Source organism: Hemitrygon akajei, chromosome 15, assembly GCF_048418815.1.
Source record: "Hemitrygon akajei chromosome 15, sHemAka1.3, whole genome shotgun sequence".
Lineage (NCBI taxonomy): Eukaryota > Metazoa > Chordata > Chondrichthyes > Myliobatiformes > Dasyatidae > Hemitrygon > Hemitrygon akajei.
In genome coordinates, this window is record NC_133138.1 from 74,242,588 (window position 1) to 74,262,516 (window position 19,929).

General features: G+C 42.2%; 1 protein-coding gene across 2 annotated transcripts in view; it reads right to left on the reverse strand.

The window, feature by feature from the left end:
* The window catches only part of LOC140739460 (uncharacterized), a 31,428-nt gene extending 12,906 nt beyond the window's left edge, over positions 1–18,522 (reverse strand). For both annotated transcript variants that reach the window (XR_012101648.1, XM_073067770.1), the window contains exons 1-3: positions 18,425–18,522; positions 2,437–2,733; positions 518–626 (exon numbers count right to left, since the gene is read on the reverse strand). Coding sequence is in view for 1 of the 2 variants with exons in the window: in XM_073067770.1 (XP_072923871.1) it covers positions 518–626; positions 2,437–2,733; positions 18,425–18,481 (463 nt within the window). In the remaining variant the exon portion in view is untranslated. The remainder of the gene's footprint in view (positions 1–517; positions 627–2,436; positions 2,734–18,424) is intronic.
* Between the last annotated feature and the right edge of the window lie 1,407 nt (positions 18,523–19,929).

The following is a 19,929-nucleotide window of genomic DNA, read 5'->3' on the forward strand; positions in this document are numbered from 1 at the left end:
CCCCCACTGACTCAGTAGACCATCCCTCCATGACTTCCTCCTTTTTTGCAAACGTGACTCCATCCCTAATTAGCAATGCCATACCTTATCTCTTCTGCCTTCCTCTCTGTTCTTTTTGAAACATCTAAAGCCTGGCACACTCGGAAGCCATTCCTGCTCCTGAGACATCCAAGTCTCGTAATGGCCACAACGTCATAGTTCCACGTACTGATCCATGCTCTGTTCATCTGCCTTGGTTATGATACTCCTTGCATTAAAATAGATACATCTCAAACCATCTGGCTGAGTGTATCTTTGCTCTATCATCTGCCTATCCTTCCTCACAAACTCCTCACAAGCTGTCTTTACTTGTGCCCTATCCGCTGCCTCTTCACTTCAGTTCCCACCCGCCTGCAAATCTAGTTTGCAAAGCTATTAACATTTTTCTGTGATTAGGCAATGCTAGCATGAACAACAATGACATCTTTGTTATATGCTCTACAGAACGTTACAGTGGATAACACATGTATTACCAGACCTTGTGCTATCGTTGAGTAAAGCTCATTTTCTTTCATTGAAAATGTATCATTGGATAATGTGGAACCAGCTGCGGCAAGATCTTCATTGGCCTTCCTCAGGGTGGCATTCTGGCAACATACAGCCATCAAAACAAATAGATCAGAACAAAAGTTAAGGCTGAGTGTAAGTTTCTATTTCTATATAATATTGCTGCACTGCTATCCACTTTGTAACAGGGTAATCCTAGAGTGAGCCCAGGGTACTGTACAGCCAAGGCTGACTGCTGTGAATATTTTCATCGTGGTGCTTAGCAGCAACCTAGTGCATTATAGATAACACATGCTGTTTTTTAAATATGCTATCCAGTAAAGTTACCAATGCAACAATGGAATTGATTATTGCACAAGCAGACACAAGAACATACGAAGTATGAACCGAAGTTGACCAACTGGCCCATCAGGCCTGCTCCACCATTCATGGTTGATCTGGTCATTGACTTTTTCCATAACCCTTAACTCCCCTGCCATGTAAAAATCTATCTAACTGTGCCTTAAATATATTTAATGAGGTAGCCTCTACTGCTTCCCTGGGCAGCGAATCCCACAGATTCTCTACTCTGTGGAAAGGATTTCCTCCTCTTTTCATTTTTTTGTAAAACCTTATGGGTAATCTGATATATATATATTGACATTAGCAGCATTACATGACGAGCAATGTTGTAAAGACAATCCTAGGAATCTTCTAAGATTTTGTTTTAAGTTTGTTGTTACAACTGTGACTTCACTAAAAAATGGATTTAATTGACAAGTAAAGTGCTGGTGCCCTGAATGGAACATGAAAGGAATTTTATCATTGGAAGGCATTCTTTCATTAACTGGAGAAACAGATCCCTTTTCTTGCATATTTCATTAACATGCAGTGCTCTTGGTTCCAATGTGGCATGGCCAAGATGCAGAGAGAATCTCCCTCCACTCCGTTCTTCCTGCTACAGGAACACTCTGTACCATCTTTGGAAGAGCACATATGCAGTGCACGTACATTACTGTGCAGAAGTCTTAGGCAGCCTTAGCTAGGGTGCTGCATTTGTCAATGTGGAGCAAAGAGCACGTCTGTAAATCTGGCAGGAACAAAGGATGTTGGGAATGGCGTGGGAGGGGTGTGGGGCATTTGGCAGAGTAGGAGTGCCAGGGTTGGAGGGTGGTGCGGGTAAAGACCCGCTCTGCCCTGAGACACGAGGCAAGGTCATTTGATTCCAAACAACTGGTTTATTGATCATTACAGAAAGTCTCTCTGGCGGTTCCTGCTCCCTTCCTCTTTTCCCAACCATGATTCCCCTCTCCCTGCCTGCTTCCCACTCGCAGTCCACAGTAGAGACCCATATCAGAATCAGGTTTATCATTCATCACATATGTCATGAAATGTGTTTTTTTTTGCTGCAGCAATACAGTGCAATAGATAAAAATATTACAGTACAGTGCGAATGTCTTAGGATCCTGAGCTCTATATACATGCCTCAGACTTTTGCACAATATTGCAGTTGTAGTCTTGAATTTCCAACAACTGTCCTTGTGCCAATTGATGCTTTAAGGGGAAAATTTCTCTAGTATAGCCATATGACTATCAATCTAACTGAGAATTCCTAAACACATTTCACATTGAATCACAGAATCCTTACAACCAAAAACAAAGGCTCTTTCTATCCCCTCAGTACAGACTGAGTTGGAACCAGAATCCTGGTGATAAAAATGATTAGTTGCCCCTGAGGTGAACGAACTCTATGAGGGGAATTCGAATTAAATCTTCCTTATTTTGATTTATTTCAAGAGTTATAGGATCCCACCATTTAAAAAAAAATAGCGGCAAAGTACTGTACTTATTGCGCCATCAGTAGATCTAATCATAAGAGATTTAAGTTTTGCCTTTCTGTACTTTACCTACCTCAAATGCCAGCTCACAGAGGGAGTTGACCCATTCCATCAGCTCATGATTTGGAGCTGCCAATGTCCAGTTTTTATCCATGGTGTTAATGCAGAATGCAGTCATGTCTTTCGGAGTGTTTTCCCCTTGAATCTGACTGATGCTGACACAGTTGGACAGACGAATAACCCTATCCACCTTTTTAGAATTAGCTTTGTCCGAGGAGATGCCGCTTTCTTTTATGTCAGATTGTTTCAGCCTGGCAATGCTGTGTGAACTTCCTGGATACAACATAAACCAACTTTTCTTCCAAACTTTCTGAAATTACAAAAGGGGTTCAATCAACACCAGAGCATGAAGGAAAATCTGATCTTCCGAGTGCACTGAATACAGAAAGCTCATCTTTATGTATAGTATTATGCCAAAGTTGATTATATGATTGACATTGAACAGGACTGACTGAAGTTAACAAAATATCTGAATCAAATCAAAGTAGGAAACCCAGATGGAATTTAATTTAGACAGGTGTGAAGTGATCCATTTCAGTAATTTTCAGAGGTTTCAAAGGTACATTTATTGTCAGAGAAATGTACACAATATACATTCTGAAATTCTTTTTCTTCACTATCAATAACTCCAAAAGACTGGAAGTAGAGTAAATACTGAAAGGCTTTTATTAGCAGTAAAACAGAGCACGTCCATGCCGGATGACTGTGGGAGGAGCAGAGACACAATCACCTTTATCCAGGGGTCTGTGGGACGAGCCACAGGAGCAGTCAGCAGAGGGGCGTGTCCAGACAGATATACATGCAGCAACCATCCACGAAAGCAGAGGAGTGCCCCAAAGAATGAATGACAGTTAAATGTTAGAACCCCAAAGATCCCCCCCAGCTCCCCTCTCCCACGCATAAGAAGCAGCAAAGCAACGATCTCCCCTCCCCCACCAGCAACAAAAAAGCATCAGCGCCCCCCTTCGAGCACTCAAACATGCAGCTCTACCAAGTTAAACCAAAGTAGGACTTAAGCAATAATTGGCAGGGCCCCAGAGCACGTTGTAAAACAAAGACCTAGGGGTATTTGTAGATAGTTTCACAAAGCTGACAAGGTATGTGAAGGTGGTGAAAAAGGTGTATAGCATACTTAGTTGTGGCATCGAGTATAAGAGTTGGGAAGTCACGTTGCAGCTGTGCAAGGCATTGGTGAGACTGCGCTTCGCGTAGTCAGTGCAGTTCAGGTTGTTGTACTATAGGAAAGCTGTGGTTAAGCTAGCAAAAGTACAACAAAAATTCACAAGAACCTTGCCAGGGTTGGGGAGCTTAAGTTATGGGGAGAGTCTGAGTAGGCTGGGATCATTTTGTCTGAAACCAGTAAGGGATTTATAAAATCATGATGGGCATCGGTAAGGTGGGTGGTCTCAGACTTTTTCCCAAGGTAGGGAAGTCTAAACCTTGAGGGCACAGATTTAAAGTCAGTCTAAAACTAGAGGAATAGATTTAAAATGGACTTGGGGGGCAGGTTTGTTGCACAGCAGGTGAAGGCTATATGGAAGAAGCTGCCAGATGAAGTGGGAGAGTGGGTAAACTACAACCGTTTAAAACAGTTGACAAGTTCTTGGTTGGAAAAGGTTTAGAGCAGGAGTTCCCTCCCTTTTTTTAATGCCATGAACCAATGTCACTAAGCAAGGGGTCTATGGATCACTAGTTTAGAGGGATAAGGGCCACATTGAAACAAATGGAACTAGCTCAGGAAGAGAACTTGGTCAACATCGACAGTTTTAGCCAAGGGCTACCAGCTAGTTCATGCTTTTCTGCGAAAATGTGGCCAGTACCCTACGAGATGCACGAGGAATAAGGGAAGGCCAGACAGAGTGAAAATCTGTAGGAGATATGGTATAGCTAACGAGACTCAGGCGCACATCTCCGGGTGGCGTCTATCTGTCAAGAACTTAGAATCAAAAGGAACAACAAGATCGTGGATAAACTGAAAGAGAAAGCAGGGAACAGTTGTTGGGAAACGTTTGTTGAACCTCATTTAAGGGCAGAGGACCGATTGCTGTGGAAACCCGACCTTGTCTTTGTGAAGAAAAGAAGAGTGGTTGTAGTAGACATAACTATCAGGTATGAGGACAACCAGCAGTCCCTCAAAAAGACTTGGAAGGAGAAGGAGGATAAATACAAGCACCTGACCCAGCAAGTTAAAGAGTTAACAGGGGTGAACACAGTGCAATACTTGGGTTTTGTGGTGGGAGCGAGAGCTCTCTGGGAGGAAAAAAATAACAGACTGATGGCATGCAGGCCTAGGGATCAAGGGGTTTAAGATGTTTGTGAAGGACATTTGCAGCCTGACCATTCGGCTAACAATGGACATCTTACAAACATTTATGGACTTTTAGGATGTTATGGGGCCAGTCATAATACATCAGGGATAAGTGATAGACTGGTAGCCTGGAAAGATCTACAACTAGTGTCATACCTCCACGGCTTGTCCAAGGGAGGCAGACATAAAGAGTAAAATTCACGACAAAGGATCATTACCGTGTTTTTAGTCATGCCAATGTTAAAAAGTCTAAACAACCCACGCTCACGTTCACTATTACTATTCTAATTAGACACTGCTTCATAGCCCACAAGATTGGCATTATCTTAAATAAGAGTAATCAAGATCCGCTATTTTATAATTCACCTTGATTGGACTGCTGAAGCATTGGCATCGTACCGTTCCTTCGCTAGGGTAGGGACCTACTCATTGGTCAACAATGGACGCCACACGTAAATCTGCGAAATGTGCACTCAATCAGCTCCTGGCTGATGTGTATCTTATAGCTAAGTGCCTGGTCAACTAATTAGTGACACGCATGAATGGATGAACAAGACTCCCACTGTCCCTACCTACTATCTAGGGGCCTGTTTCCTTATTGATTAAGGTGGCCAAGCAACTCAAACTTCAGTGGACAATGTTCAGTCGTGGAGAAGGGGGTGAAGACAGTGGTGAGGTGGATAAACTAAGGGGAGAGAAAGAAAAAGAGGTGGTGAGAGTGGAAGTGATTGGGGTGAAGGTGGGGAATGGATTTGTGAAAGAGGTGGGAAGAAGAGAGGGGCTGAGGGAAAGGAGGAGAAGGGGGAGGGAACTAAGAAGAGGAGAGAGATGCCAGGAGCTGTAGACACTGAAATCTAGAGCCAAAAACAAGCTCCTTGAGGAATACAGCAGGTCAGGCAGCGTCTGTGAAGGCAAAGGGACAGTTTTGTTTATATTTCAAAATTAACTTTAATTGTAATTTTTAAAATCTATATAAAGTAAGAAGCAGTACAAAACTTTTCCATTCAAGGTAATTACAATCAGTAACATAAAGTTATGATTTAAACTGTAGCACTTTTACTACTCATTTGGCCCCCTGGCATGATAATGATACACCATTTCAATGTTTGAGGGGCTCCCTCCCCAACTCAGTCCCTCCGACCACTCATATAACCTTCGGTCATGATACACTATTTCAGTGATTGAGGGGCTGCCCCCCTCTCAACTCAGTCCCTCTGTGTGCAATAGTGGAAGGAGTCCATATTGTGGTCCTTCATCAGAGTCTTTGCACTGGCCACACGAAGCTCCAGTGCTTACCTCAGCATGTACTCCTGCAGCCTAGCCTGTGCCAGTCCGCAGCATTCCCTGACAGATATCTTGCAGTGTTGGAAGAGAAACAAATTTTGGGCAGACCAACTGATGTCCTTCACTGAGCTGATAGCCTACCAGCAGCACTTGATGTCTGCCCATAGGTCAGAGAGTCCCCTATTATGCAGCTGCTGGGGACGAACTGCGACAAGGATCCCTGCATCCTTCTCCACACGCTCTTAGTAAATCAGCAGTTTGCAAGGAGGTGGCTGACTTTCTCTTACCCACTGTAGTTGTCACAAGTGCAGTGTGCATTGGGGATGATATGTCATGTGTACAGTAAGAATCTGACTGTGATGATGCAGCTCACTGCCAGCCAAATGAACTATTGATGAGTTCTGGTGGTGAGGCATAATTTACTCAGTCTACCGCTTCCTCTGGCAGCTCCTTTAATAAATCCACCAGCCTCTGCAGGATAAACCTGCTTTTCAAGTCCATTTTAAAAGGAAAGAGCAGGAATCATTAAAAATGGCAGGTCTGGTTTCGTGTAAGTTTCACTTTGGAGTAGTGATAACAAGATCTGTGAAGGCTAGGAACAGCAGAAACAGGAGGTCTTGTTACGTGTGAGTTTCACTTGAGCTAATAAAAAGGAGGAAAGTTCAAGTGGAGCAGCCATTGCTGGAGTGGATCAGCATTAGCGTGCGGAACTGAGGCTTTGGCCCAAGAGGCTTCAGTAAGAAAAGGCAGAGCCCATTTTGGATTGGCCATTGTATGAGTGGGCTCTAAGTTCTGAATCTTTGGTTCAAACGGCTTCAACAAGTAGGCACAGGTGAGTAACAGGTAAGAACAGGTAAGCTTTATATAACTAGAAAGGTGCCAAATTACAGCAAATTACAAACGTAGATAAAATAAGGATGACGTGTTGCAGTTGCGTGATAAAGGAGATGGCAGATTCCATTGTGGTTTCTGGTGATCATATCTGAAGGAAGTGTTACTTGCTTGAAGAACTCAGGCTCAAAATTAAGACAATACACAGCAAAATTATGACCTGGAATCTGAGCTCCAAACACTGTAGTGCATTAGGGAGGGGGAGAGTAACCTGGACACTGTGTTTCAGGAGGCATTTTACATCCATTAGATTAACTACAACACTTCAAAACTGGTCTGTGTCAAGGGACAAGAGGGTGTGACTGCAAGTGAGGTAGGTGGGGGTATCCAAGAAGTAACGCTGGTGGAACTTCAGTCCCTGAGCTTGCCCAACAGGTCTGAGATTGCTGCTCCCGATGAGGATGAGAGTGGGGACTGTAGAAAGGATGAGTATTTGAACTGTGGCTCATGGTTCAGGGAGTCCTTGAAAAGAGGGGAGAGAAGAGAAATTTTGTTGTAATTGAGGAAAGTGTAGTCAGGGGTACAGACATAATTCTCTTTTGTAAGGAGCGAGAGTCCTGAAGGCTGTGTTGATTGCCTTTTGCCTGGGCTTAGGACACCTCATCTGATCAGCAGAAGAATTTGGAGTGCGAGGGGGATGATTCCATTATTGCGGTCCATATGAATGCAGCAAGAACAAGGAAAGAGGTTCTGCCAAGAGAAGTTGAATAGTCTAAATTAAACCACAGATTCAAAAAGGTAATAATCTTTGGATTGTTAACTGAGCCACATGGAAATTGGCACGTGTTAATAAATCAGAGAATGAACTGTGTGGCTCAAAGACTGGGTGTGGGGGGTGTGGGAGATGTGGGTTTGAATTCGTGAGATATTGGCTATTATTGGGAAGGAAGGGAGCTGTTCCAATAGGACAGACTCCACCTGAATTATACAGGGACCAATAGTCCTGGCAAGACTCATAACTAGTGATTATTGAGGATTAACTAGGGTGAAGGATTTCACCAGTTGCTGGTGAAGAATATTGGCCTTTCCAAGTCATAAGCACTTTACCAGTTTAAATCCAACCTCCACAAGAAGTCAAAATGATATTTGTGCACATGTTCCACACTGTGAATGGGTCTAATCTGGAGTGAGCTGTCATTTTGTACTGGGATTCTACCTCTCCAAAAATAATAGAGAGTCAGGTTACCCAGGCAATGAATAAAAACATGATTTCCTCAACATAAAAAATAAGCCAATGACATTGGTACACGTATTATGTGTTTTGCAATATCCTGTGTCATTTAACATCTTGGCCACCAACTCATCAGCACTACTACCCTACACCAGATGAATTGTACATTAGAGTATGGTTTGTATCACCATTTTCCCCCCGAGAAAACAATGCAAGTGTATCCAGTCTTTTATGATAGCACGAGCCCTCTAAACCAGGCACTGTCCTGGTAAACCTCTACGGCACCTTCTCCAAAGCCTCAACATCCTTCCTACAGTGGGGCAACCAGAACCGTACACAATACTCCAAATGTGGCCTAACCAGTGTTTTATAAAATTGCAAGCTAACCTCCTGAATTTTGAACTCAGTGCCTCAACTAATAACAGCAAGCATTCCATAAGCCTTTTTAACCACCTTATCAATCTGTGTAGCCACTTTCAAGGAGCTATGAACTTGGATCCCATTGTCTCTCCACAGCAACACTGCTGAGGACCTTGCCCTCAACAGTGTACTGATTCCTTGCATTTGCCCTACCGAGGTGCAACACCTCACCTTCATCTGGGTTAAACTCTATCTGCCATTTCTCAGCTGATATCTGCAACTGGCCTATATTGTACTGTATTCTTTGCCAGACTTCTACACTATCCACAACTCCACCTATTCACATATTTACTAACCCACCCTTCTACATTTTCTTCCAGCTCCTTTATATACATAACAAACAGCAAAAGTCCCAGCACTGATCCCTGTGGAACTCCATTAATTACAGACCTCCAGTTTGAATAAGTCCCTTCAACCATTACACTCTATCTTCTCTGTGCAAGCCATTTCTGAGTCCAAACAGCCAATTTGCCAAGGATCCTATGCAGCTTAATCTTCTGGATTAGCCTCCCATGAAGACTTTGTCAAATGCCTTACTAAAGTCCATCTGTACAGCATCCACTACCCTAACTTAATCAGTCCCTCTTATCACCTTGTCAAAAAACTCAGTCAAGATGGTAAGGCACCACCTGCCATGCACAAAGCCATGCTGTCTCTTACTAATTATGCAGTGGGCTTCCAAATGCTCATAAATCCTTTCCCTAAGAATTTTCTCCAGAAATTTCCCTATAACTGATGTGAGACTCACTGGTCTACAGGTTTTAAGATTTTCTTTTGTTCCTTTCTTAAATAGAGGTACAACTTTTTGCCAATTGCCAGACCTCTGGGACCTTGCCTGTGACTAGAGAGGACAAAAAGGTACTGGCCAAGGGCCCAGCAATCTTGTCTCTTGCCCCTTTCAATAACCTGGGGTACATCCCATCAGGCCCTGGGGACATCGACCTTAATGCTTATTAGGTGGCCCAACAATTCCTCTTTCTTGACCTCTAAATGCCCTGATGTGTTTAAACTCTAGGCATTGACCTCCTGGTCCTCCATATCCTTTTCCTTGGTAAATGCTGAAGCAAAGTAAGTACCTCACTCACATTCTCTGCATCCAAGCGAATGTTCCCTTTACTCTTGAGTGGTCCTATCCTTTCCCCTGTTATCCTTTTACTCTTGATGTAAATATATATATCCTACTTACCAAGGAATTTTCATGACCCCCCCCCCCCCACCCCCGCCTTTCCGAATTGCCTTGTTTAGTTCTTTTCTGGCTTCTTTATAATCCTATGTGCTTCATTTGATTCTGACTTCTGAAGCTTTACATGCCTTTCCTTTTTCTTCTTGACTAAATTCATCACCTCTCTGAACATCCAAGGTTCTCTCATCTTTCCATCCCTGTCTTTCCTTCTAGTAGAAGCACACATTTCCTGTTCTCTGCGTAATTGATCTTTAAACACCTCCACATGTCTGATATGGACTTGCCAGAGAAAAGGTGGTCCTAATTAGCCCTTCTTCATTCTTGCTTAATGCACGTAATTTGTCCTACTCCAATTTTAGGACCATACCAGTCCTTATCTATAGCTATCCTGAAAGATAAGGAGTTGTGGTCACTAACTGTTCACAGTAGTCAAGGTGAGGCCTCACCAGTGCCTTATAAAGCCTCAGCAACATATCCCTGCTCTTGTATTCTAGACCACTTCCTCACCACCAACTCAGCCTACAAGTTAACCTTTAGGTTGTTTGGCACAGGGATTCCCAAGTCCCTTTGCATTTCAGAGTTTTGGATTTTCTCCCCAATTAGGAAATAGTCTGCACATTTATTTCTTCTACAAAAATGCATGACCATGCATTTTCCAACATTGTATTTCATTTGCCACTCTCTTGCCCATTCTTCTAATCTGTCTAAGTCCTTCTGCAGCCTAGCTGTTTCCTCAATACTACCTGCCCCTCCACCAATCTTTGTATCATCTGCAAACTTAGCAACAAAACCATCGATTCCATCACCTAAATCATTGATACACAGCATAAAAAGAAGCAGTCCCAACATTGACCCCCTGCCCAATACCAAGTACTCCAACACCTCATCCTTAACAATTGACTCCAACATTTTACCATCCACTGAGGTCAGGCTAACTGGTCTATAATTTATTTTCTGCTGCCTTGATCGTTTCTTAAAGAGTGGAGTGACATTTGCAATTTTCCAGTCCTCTAGCACCATGCCAGAGTCCAATGATTTTTTGAAAGATCTTTACTAATGCCTCCACAATCTCTACCGCTACATCTATTAGGGGGTCTGTAGTTCAGTGTGATTGCACACTTCCTATTTCTGAATTCCACCATGGACTCAGTGCCTGATCCTTCCAATACATCTCCTCTTTGTGCAGCTGTGGAATTGTCCCTGATAAGTAGTGCAACTCCACTCCCTCTTTTACCTCCACCTCTATCTGTCTTTTTTTCAAGAACTATTACATTATGCCATTAAACAGGGTGTTTTTAAGGTGATTGAAAGAGTCAGCTGGAGACTCCTGATTGTCTGAATACATTGCCCTCATGGATATGTCAGACAATTGTAACAGGGTCTCGGTCTGAAATGTCGACTGCTTACTCTTATAGACCAAAAGACCATAAGACACAGGAGCAGAATTAGGCCATTTGGCCCATCGAGTCTGTTCCATCATTCAATCTTGGCTGATCCTTTTCTTTTCTCCTCCTCAGCCCCACTCCCCGGCCTTCTCCTCATAACCTTTGATGCCATGTCCAAATCAAGAACCTATCACTCTCTCCCTTTAATACACCCAAAGACCTGGCCTCCACAGCAGCCTGTGGTAGCAAATTCACCCACATCTGGCTAATGAAATTTCTCCACATCTCTGTTTTAAATGGATGCCCCTCTAACCTGAAGCTGTGCCCTTTTGTCCTAGATTCCTCCAACATGAGAAATATCCTTTCCAAATCTACCTTGTCTAGGGCTTTCAACATTTGAAAAGTTTCAATACTTAATTTGACTTTTACGACGGAGGACTGAATGAGGATTCTGAAATTGGTTAACTCTTCTTCAGTTTGTGCTAGTCATTCACTGATTCAATTTAAAATTGTACATCGTTACTACTTGACGAAGGAGAGATTGTCTAAAATGTTTCCTAATGTTGATAGTTATTGTCGTAGATGTAAAACTGAGACAGCTACACTGACACACATGTTTTGGTCTTATGCTATACTGGAACAGTTTTGGAAGTCAGTTTTTTCTACAATTTCTAAAGCACTTAAAATTAATTTACAACCTAACAAATTAACTATGCTCTTTGGAATAATTCCTCAAAATATCTGTGGTATTTCTTTGTCTGACCAACATGTTATTGCATTTGTTACATTGATAGCTAGGAGGGCCATTCTGTTGAAGTGGAAGGATACGTTGGCTCCCACTCTGTCACAATGGTTCTCTCAAGTGATGTTATGTCTTAGTTTGGAGAAAATTAGAAGTCGAACCTACGAACCTATGTTTGATTTTGAGAAAAGATGGGGTTCATTTGCTAGTTACTATCATTTGAGTTAATTGATAGATTTCCTCCACGATCTAATTGTAAATTTTGGTATAATTTATTTTTGTTGGTGGTTTAATGTTTAGCTTTAGAAGCTTTTTGAATGACGCATGACTCCAGGGTTGAACACCTAATGGGTGCTTTTTTTTCCTCACCTTTCTTTGCTTTAGTAGGGTTTCTTTTTCCTTTTCTTCTTTTTGTGTTACCACATTTTTCAATCTTTAAAACATTGTTTTTTCCCCTTTGAGACATTGCAAGTGTTACCTGCTTCAATGTACTCTTGCTATTTTGGATAATAATAATAATAATAATAATAATAATAACAACAACAACAACAATAATAATAATAAAAGATTTGAAAAGAAAGAAAGAAAAGTTTCAGTAAGATTCCTCCCTCCACTCATCCTTCCAAATTCCAGCGAGCACAAACACAGAGCTATCAAATGTTCCTTGTATATAACCCTTTCATTCCTGACATCATCCTTATGAACCTCCTCTGAACTCTCTCTAATACCAGCACACCTTTTCTTAGACACGGAGCCCAAAACTGTTCACAGTACTCAAGGTGAGGCCTCATCAATGCCTTATAATGCCTCAGAATCACATCCCTGCTCTTGTATTCCAGACCACTTGAAATGAATGCTAACATTGCATTTGCCTTCCTCACCACCAATTCAGCCTACAAGTTAACCTTTAGGTTGTTTTTGCATAAGGATTCCCAAATCCCTTTGAATTTCAGATTTTTGGATTTTCTCCCCATTTAGAAAATAGTCTGCACATTTATTTCTTCTATGAAAGTGCATGACCATGCATTTTCCAACATTGTATTTCATTTGCCACTTTCCTGCCCATTCTCCTAATCTGCCCAAATCCTTCTGCAGCCTACCTGTTTCCTCAACACTACCTGCCCCTCCACCTATCTTCGTATCATCTGCAAACTTGGCAACAAAGCCATCTATTCCATCATCTAAATCATTGATACGCAGCATAAAAAGAAGCAGTCCCAACACTGATCCCCTGCCCAATACCACCAGTCACTGGCAGCCAACCAGAAAAAGATAATTTTATTCCCACTCACTGCCTCCTACCAATCAGCCAATGGTCTAACCAGTAACTTTCCCGTAATACCACAGGCTCTTAACTTGGTAAGCAACCTCATGTGTGGTACCTTGTCAAAGGCCTTCTGAAAATCCAAATATACAACATCCACTGCGTCTCCTTTACCTATCCTACTTGTAATCTCCTCAAAGAATTCCAACAGGTTCGTCTGGCAAGATTTTCCCTTAAGGAAACCATGCTGGCTTTGTCCCATCTTGTCTTGTGTCACCAAGTACTCCATAACCTCATCTTTAACAATTGACCCCAACATTTTACCAACCACTGAGGTCAGGCTAACTGGTCATTAATTTCCTTTCTGCTGCCTTCATCCTTTCTTAAAGAGTGGAATGAAATTTGCAATTTTCCAGTCCTTTGACACCATGCCAGAGTCCAATGATTTTTTGAAAGCCCATTACTAATGCCTCCACAATCTCTACCGGTACCTCTTTCAGAACCTAAGGGTGCAGGTCATCTGGTCCAGATGACTTTCAGCTTGTTGAACACCTTCTCCCCAGTTATCGTAACTGCACTGACTTCTCTTCCCTCACACCCTGCAACATCTGGCACACTGCTAGTGTCTTCCACAGTGAAGACTAAAGCAAAATACTCATTTAGTTTATCTTCCACCTCCTTGTCCCTGTTATTATTTCTCATTTTCTTGCAGTCCTATTCATATTTGAAAAAGTTTTTACTCTCCACTTTGATATTGTTTGCTAGTTTGCTTTCATATTTCATCTTTTCCTTCCTAATGATTCTTTTCATTGCTCTCTGTAGATTTTTAAAAGCTTCCCAGTCCTCTATCTTCCTGTTAATTTTTGTTTTGTTGTATGCCCTCCCTCTGTTTTGTTTGTATGTTAGTTTTGACTTCCTTTATCAGCCACGGTTGTATTATTTTGCCATTTGAGCATTTCTTCATTTTTGGAATACACATGTCCCACACCTTCCTCATTTTTCCCAGAAGCTCACACCATTGCTTCTCAGCTGTCATCCTGGCCAGCAATGCCTTCCAATTTACTTTAGCCAACTCCTCTCTCATACCACTGTAATTTGCCTTACTCCACTGAAATACTGCTACATCAGACTTTACTTTCTCCCTAGCAAATTTCAAGTTGAACTCAATCATATTGTGATCACTGTCTCCTAAGGGTTCTTTCACCTTAAGCTCCCTAATCACCTCCAGTTCATTACATAACACCCAATCCAGTATAGCTGATCCCCTAGTAGGCTCAATGACAAACTGCTCTAAGAAGCTATCTCTTTGGCATTCAACAAACTCACTTTCTCAAGATCCATTACCAACCTGATTTTCCCAATTGGCCTGCATGTTAAAATCTCCCATGACTACAATAACACTGCCCTTTTGAGATGCCTTTTCTAGTTCCTGTTGGTCCACCTCTCAGCTATAGTTGTAAGGCCTATATATGCCATCAGAGTCCTTTTACCCTTGCCGTTTCTTAACTCGACCCATAAGGATTCAACATTTTCCGATCCTATGTCACACCTTTCTAATGATTTGATGCCATTCTTTACCAGTAGAGCCACCTCACCCCTTCTGCCTACCTTCCTATCACTCTGACACAATTGTAATCTTGGACATTCAGCTCCCAACTACAACCATCTTTCAGCCATGATTCAGTAATGGCCACAACATCATACTGGACGATCTGTAATAGTGCAAAAGATCATCCACCTTATTTCTTATACTCCATGCTTTGAGGTATAACACTTTGAATGCTGCATTTGCTACCCTTTTAGATTCTGCATCCCTAATACACTGATACTCACCCTGCTGGCTGCAATTTTGTCCTATCATCTGACTGCCCTTCCTGACAGCCTGACTGGATACTATCTTTGCTTTTTTTTAACCATCCATCCTATCGTGAGTCCCCTCACTCCGGTTCCTACCACCCCTGCCAAATTAGTTTAAACCCTCCTCAATAGCTCTAACAAGCCATCCCATGAGAATGTTGGTCCCCCTCAGGTTCAGGTGCAACCCATCACTTTTGTCCAGGTCATACCTCCCCAGGAGAGATCCCAATGATTGAAGAATCTGAAGCCCTAATCCTGTTGCTATCCTCACTGGCACGTGGCACAGGCATCAATCCAGAAATTACTACCCTGGAGTTCCTGCTTCTCAGCTTTCTGCCTAGCTCTCTAAATTCTCTCTTCAGGACCTCTTTGCTTTTCCTTCCTATGTTATTCTTACCAATATGTACCAAGACATCTGTCTGCTCTCCCTCCCCCTCCAAAATGCTGTGGACTCGATCCAAAACATCCCTGACCCTGGTACCTGGGAGGAAACATACCATCCAGGTGTCCTGTTCACACTCAAAACATCTCTTGACTGTTCTTCAGACTACTGAGCCCTCTCTCGCTACCTCTCCCCTCTTCTCTTTCTTTCTCTTCTGCACCACAGACCCATGCTCAGTAAGCTGGTCTCCGTGGCATTCCCCTGGGAGGTCATCCCCACAACAGTATCCAAAGCAGTATGCTTACTATTGAGGGGAATGGCCATGGGGGTGCTCTGTGCTAACTGCCTGTTCAAATTTCTATTTCTCCTGACAGTCACCAGGCAACTTAGGGGTGACTACTTCCCTGAAACTCTGATGGATTATCTCCTCACTCTCCCATACAAGTTGAAGGTCATCCAGCTGCTGCTCCAGATCCTTAACGTGGTCTTCAAGGAGCTGCAGCCAGATGCACTTCAAGCAGATGTAGTTCCCTCAGAGACTCTGGGTCTCCCAAGACTCCAGCATCTGGCATGAAGATCTCACAATGGTCATTTACTACACTAGATACAGTTAAAGAAATAAAAGGGAACTTTAACAGAAGCTTACTCAGAACCAACATCTCTTTCAAGCCAAAGCCCGACACTCCTACTCTCAACCATAAATGCTGCCTGGCCTGCTGAGTTCCTTCAGCATTTTGTGTGTGTTGTTTGGATTTCGTGCATCTGCAGATTTTCTCTTGTTTGTGAATATCTACCTCAGGTTGTTTTGTAATAGGATCTCCCATTTGTTCAGTTAATAGAAACTGATCTACTATTGCAAAGAAATGGAGGAAAATATCACTACGATTGGTTCTGGGTCTACAAGCTCCAGCAATCAGGGTTCATTCCGATCTTCGGGGCTGTCTGTGGGGTGTTTGCATGTTGCCTGTCATGATGTGGGATCCCTTCAGTGCCCCCGTTTCCTCACACATATAAAGATGTACAAGTCTGTGGGTTATTTGGCTTCTGTAATTTGTCCTTAGTGTGCAGGTAATGGTAAAATTTGGGGGGAAGTCGCTGAGAAGGATTGAAATGAGATGAGTGGAATTGGCTGCTTGGTAGTTGACACTGACTTGATGGGTTGAAGGACCAATTATCATGCTATTAAGACTTCTAATATGCACCAAGATGAAAACGTAGCAATTCTTAGGGATAGGATAGGATAGATGGGCATTTTCCCTAATTAGGGAGAGCCAGTATGGCTTTTTTTTTTTGCGGGGCAAGACGTGTCTTAACAAATTGATTGAGTTCTTTGACAAGGTGAGAAGAGAGATTGATGAAAGTGGAGAAATGGACATTGTCTATATGGATTTTAGTAAGGCATTTGACAAAGCCCCTCATGGACCTTTGAAAGATTAGGATGCATGGAGTCCACGATGAACTGCCTGTTCGGATTCAGAACATGATTGCGCATAGAAGACAGGGTGGTGGTCAAAGGGACTTATTTGAGTTGGAGGTCCATAATTACTGGTGTTCCACAGGGAACTGTACTGGGACCTCTGCTCTTTGTGATGTATATAAATAACCTGGATGAAAATATAGATGTGTGGGTTAGTATGTTTGCAGATAATATCAAGATTGGTGGAGTTGAGGATAGTGTAGAAGACTGGCAAAGAATTCACAATGATATAGATCAGTTGCAGATATGGGCAGAGAAATGGCAAATGGAGTTTAATCCAGATAAATGTGAGGTGTTGCACCTTGGTAGTGCAAATACAAGGAGACCGTATACTTTAGCAGCACGACCCTTAACAGTGTTGCTGAGCAGTTTGATATTGGGGTCCAAGTTCACAGCTCCTTGAAAGTGGCTATGCAGGTCAATAGGGAGGTTAAGAGGCTTGTGGAATGCTTGTTTTAATTAGTCAAGGAACTGAGTTCAAAAGTTAGGAGAATACATTGCAACTTTATAGAACTTTGGTTAGTCCACATCTGGAGTATTGCGTACAGTTCTGGTCACCCCACTATAGGAAGGATGTTGAGGCTTTTGAAGAGGGTGACAAAGAGGTTGACCAGGATGCTACCTGTTTTAAAGGGCATGTGTTATCACGCCCGTTTTGGTGGTAGAGGCAAATACATTAGAGACTTTTAAGAGGTGTTTAGATAGGCACATGAACATGAGGAAGACAGAGGGTTATGGACGTTGTGTAGGCAGGAAGGATTTGTTTTTGGATTTTTAAATTTAATTTTTGGCTGGTTTGGCACAACATTGTGGCTGAAGGATTTGTTCTTACGCTGTACTTTTCTATGTCCTATCTAATCATAGTCTGATGCACAAGTGTTTAAATTAGAGGGGAAGTACTTTTTTATCAACAGTTGTTCATAAAGATACGTACATACCAGAATTTGTAAATTTTTTTGCTCGCTGGTCTGAAAAAGAAGCGCGCTTCATGCCAATATTTAAAAAGGATTTGGAAAAAATCTCCAGATGAAATGATTCACTGAATGAATAAATTATAATTCTTAAATCATTAGGAATGCTTAGAATCTGAGAACACACTGGGACCCCACAGACTTGAGAGTTTGAAAACAATTTTAAATGCCGATCACGGTGTTATACCACGATTTGACTGGAGGGCCTCACAACATCCACCTTTAAACAAGGACATTTTTTTCAGCCTGTGTAGTTCGGTGACTCTCCAAGCTATCATTTTATTCTTGCCCTCGATATTTGAACAAGCTTTATCGATTCACTAAATTAAGTTTTAGTGATTACGGTGTCAGTCACCTAGACTTTAAACTCTGAAATTCCCTCCCTAAACCTGGTCAGTTTTTCCCCTCCTTTTAAGATCTATCTACCACCAAGCTCTTGGCCAAATGCCTTGTTTTCTTTTTCTGTGGCCAAGTGTTAGTTTTTGATCAGTAATGGTCTATTATTTAGCGACTTGTAATATGTAAAGGGAACTTTGTTACTGGAAATTGCTGTTGAGTCCAGACTTGATACATTAATGATCTAATCTCATCTCAATTATTGCTCAAATCTCTCAAAACTTAGAACGCAAATACCAAGAACTTACATACGAAGACAAACGAACTTACCTTCCCAAATTTGTACTGCTGTATGTGAAGTATCCCTTCTTTAATAGGCTTTTCCATTGCGAGTCTCTCAGTGGCTGGGTCTCTTCAACAGGCACTATGTAGTTAAATGCACTTAACAGAGCCTTCACTTCCTATAATCACTTCCTCATTTTACTTGACAGGACTCTCTATCTTGCCCTCAAAGGAAGCCTCATTTACATTCTCAAATGATGCATGAATGCGGCTGCAAAGCTAATATGCTAAATCTGTACTGGATGGGAGAAAGGAAGGCAAATAAATGTTTGCTCTTGGCAGGATCAGGTTTATTTGCATTTCCAAGCTGCAAGTTCAGGTCCGTCTGCTGTTCCCAAGTACACATGCTTCAGATCATCCCTTTTGTTTGTTTCTGCTTCCCCTTTTCTCCCTTCGAATGGTTAAAGTTTACTTCACCCTCATTTTTTACCACCAAAGATCATTAACGTGTATTGTTGAATCTATTTCTCCATAAATCTAACTGAAGGTTCTAGGATCTTCTCTTTGGACCTCCAACAGAAATATTTTGCTTTTGTATTTTGTTGCCCATCTGCCTGAGTCTACAAGAGATTTACTAATGTGGTTCCAAGGATAAGAGACTTTCTGTATGTGGATAGACTGGAGAAGGTGGTCTCGTTCTTGGAGGAAAGGAGGCCGCAAGAGGATCTGATTTAGGTACTTACAGTCACAAAGGATATTGACAGAATGAAAGAGGAAAAACGGTATTCTATTTGCAAAAGGGTCAAGAATCTGGGACATTTTCTCCTAATTAAGCAGACTGTTGCGATCAAGGATGATTTCTTCCCACTCCAGTTCCGAGGAGCAGAAGATGGCATTCCAGGGTTTGCTTTTACTGTTTAAATCCTAGAATGAGATCGTTTGGTAATTTCAACAAAAGGAAGATGAGGATACCTTTTATGCAGCGAGTGATGAGGATCTGTAATGCATTGTGGGGAAATTTGTTGGGGTAGATTTGATATATTCAGAAGGGATTTGGATCAGAATCTGAAAAAGGAGAACTTGCAGAGGTATGGGGAGGGGGCAGGAGATTAGCTGTAAATGGGATGCTATTAAATAGACTGCGCTTTCTGGGTGAAACTGATGGCCTCTTTCCATGCTGCAGCCACTCCGTGAACTTATGACTGCAGACAAGGTGAATAATGACGCATCTGGTGGTGTACTTTCTCATAGTTTTGATGACCCAGGTTCAATCTTGACTTTCATTTCCATCTGTGTGGAGTTAGCATGTTCTCCCTGTGATGCTGTTGGTGTCCTACAGGTGCTGCAACTTCCTCCTTTGTTCACGAGATATGCAGGTTGGAAGGTTAGTTGGCCACTGAAAGTTATCTCTTCTGCGTCAGTGAGTGCTAAAACCTGGAGATAATGTGAAGCATTTGTAGTCTGATGAGTGTAAAAGGGTGCTTGATGTTTGGTGTGGATTTGAAGGACCAAAGGATCTTTCTCAATATTGTGATACTCTATAACCTCTTGTC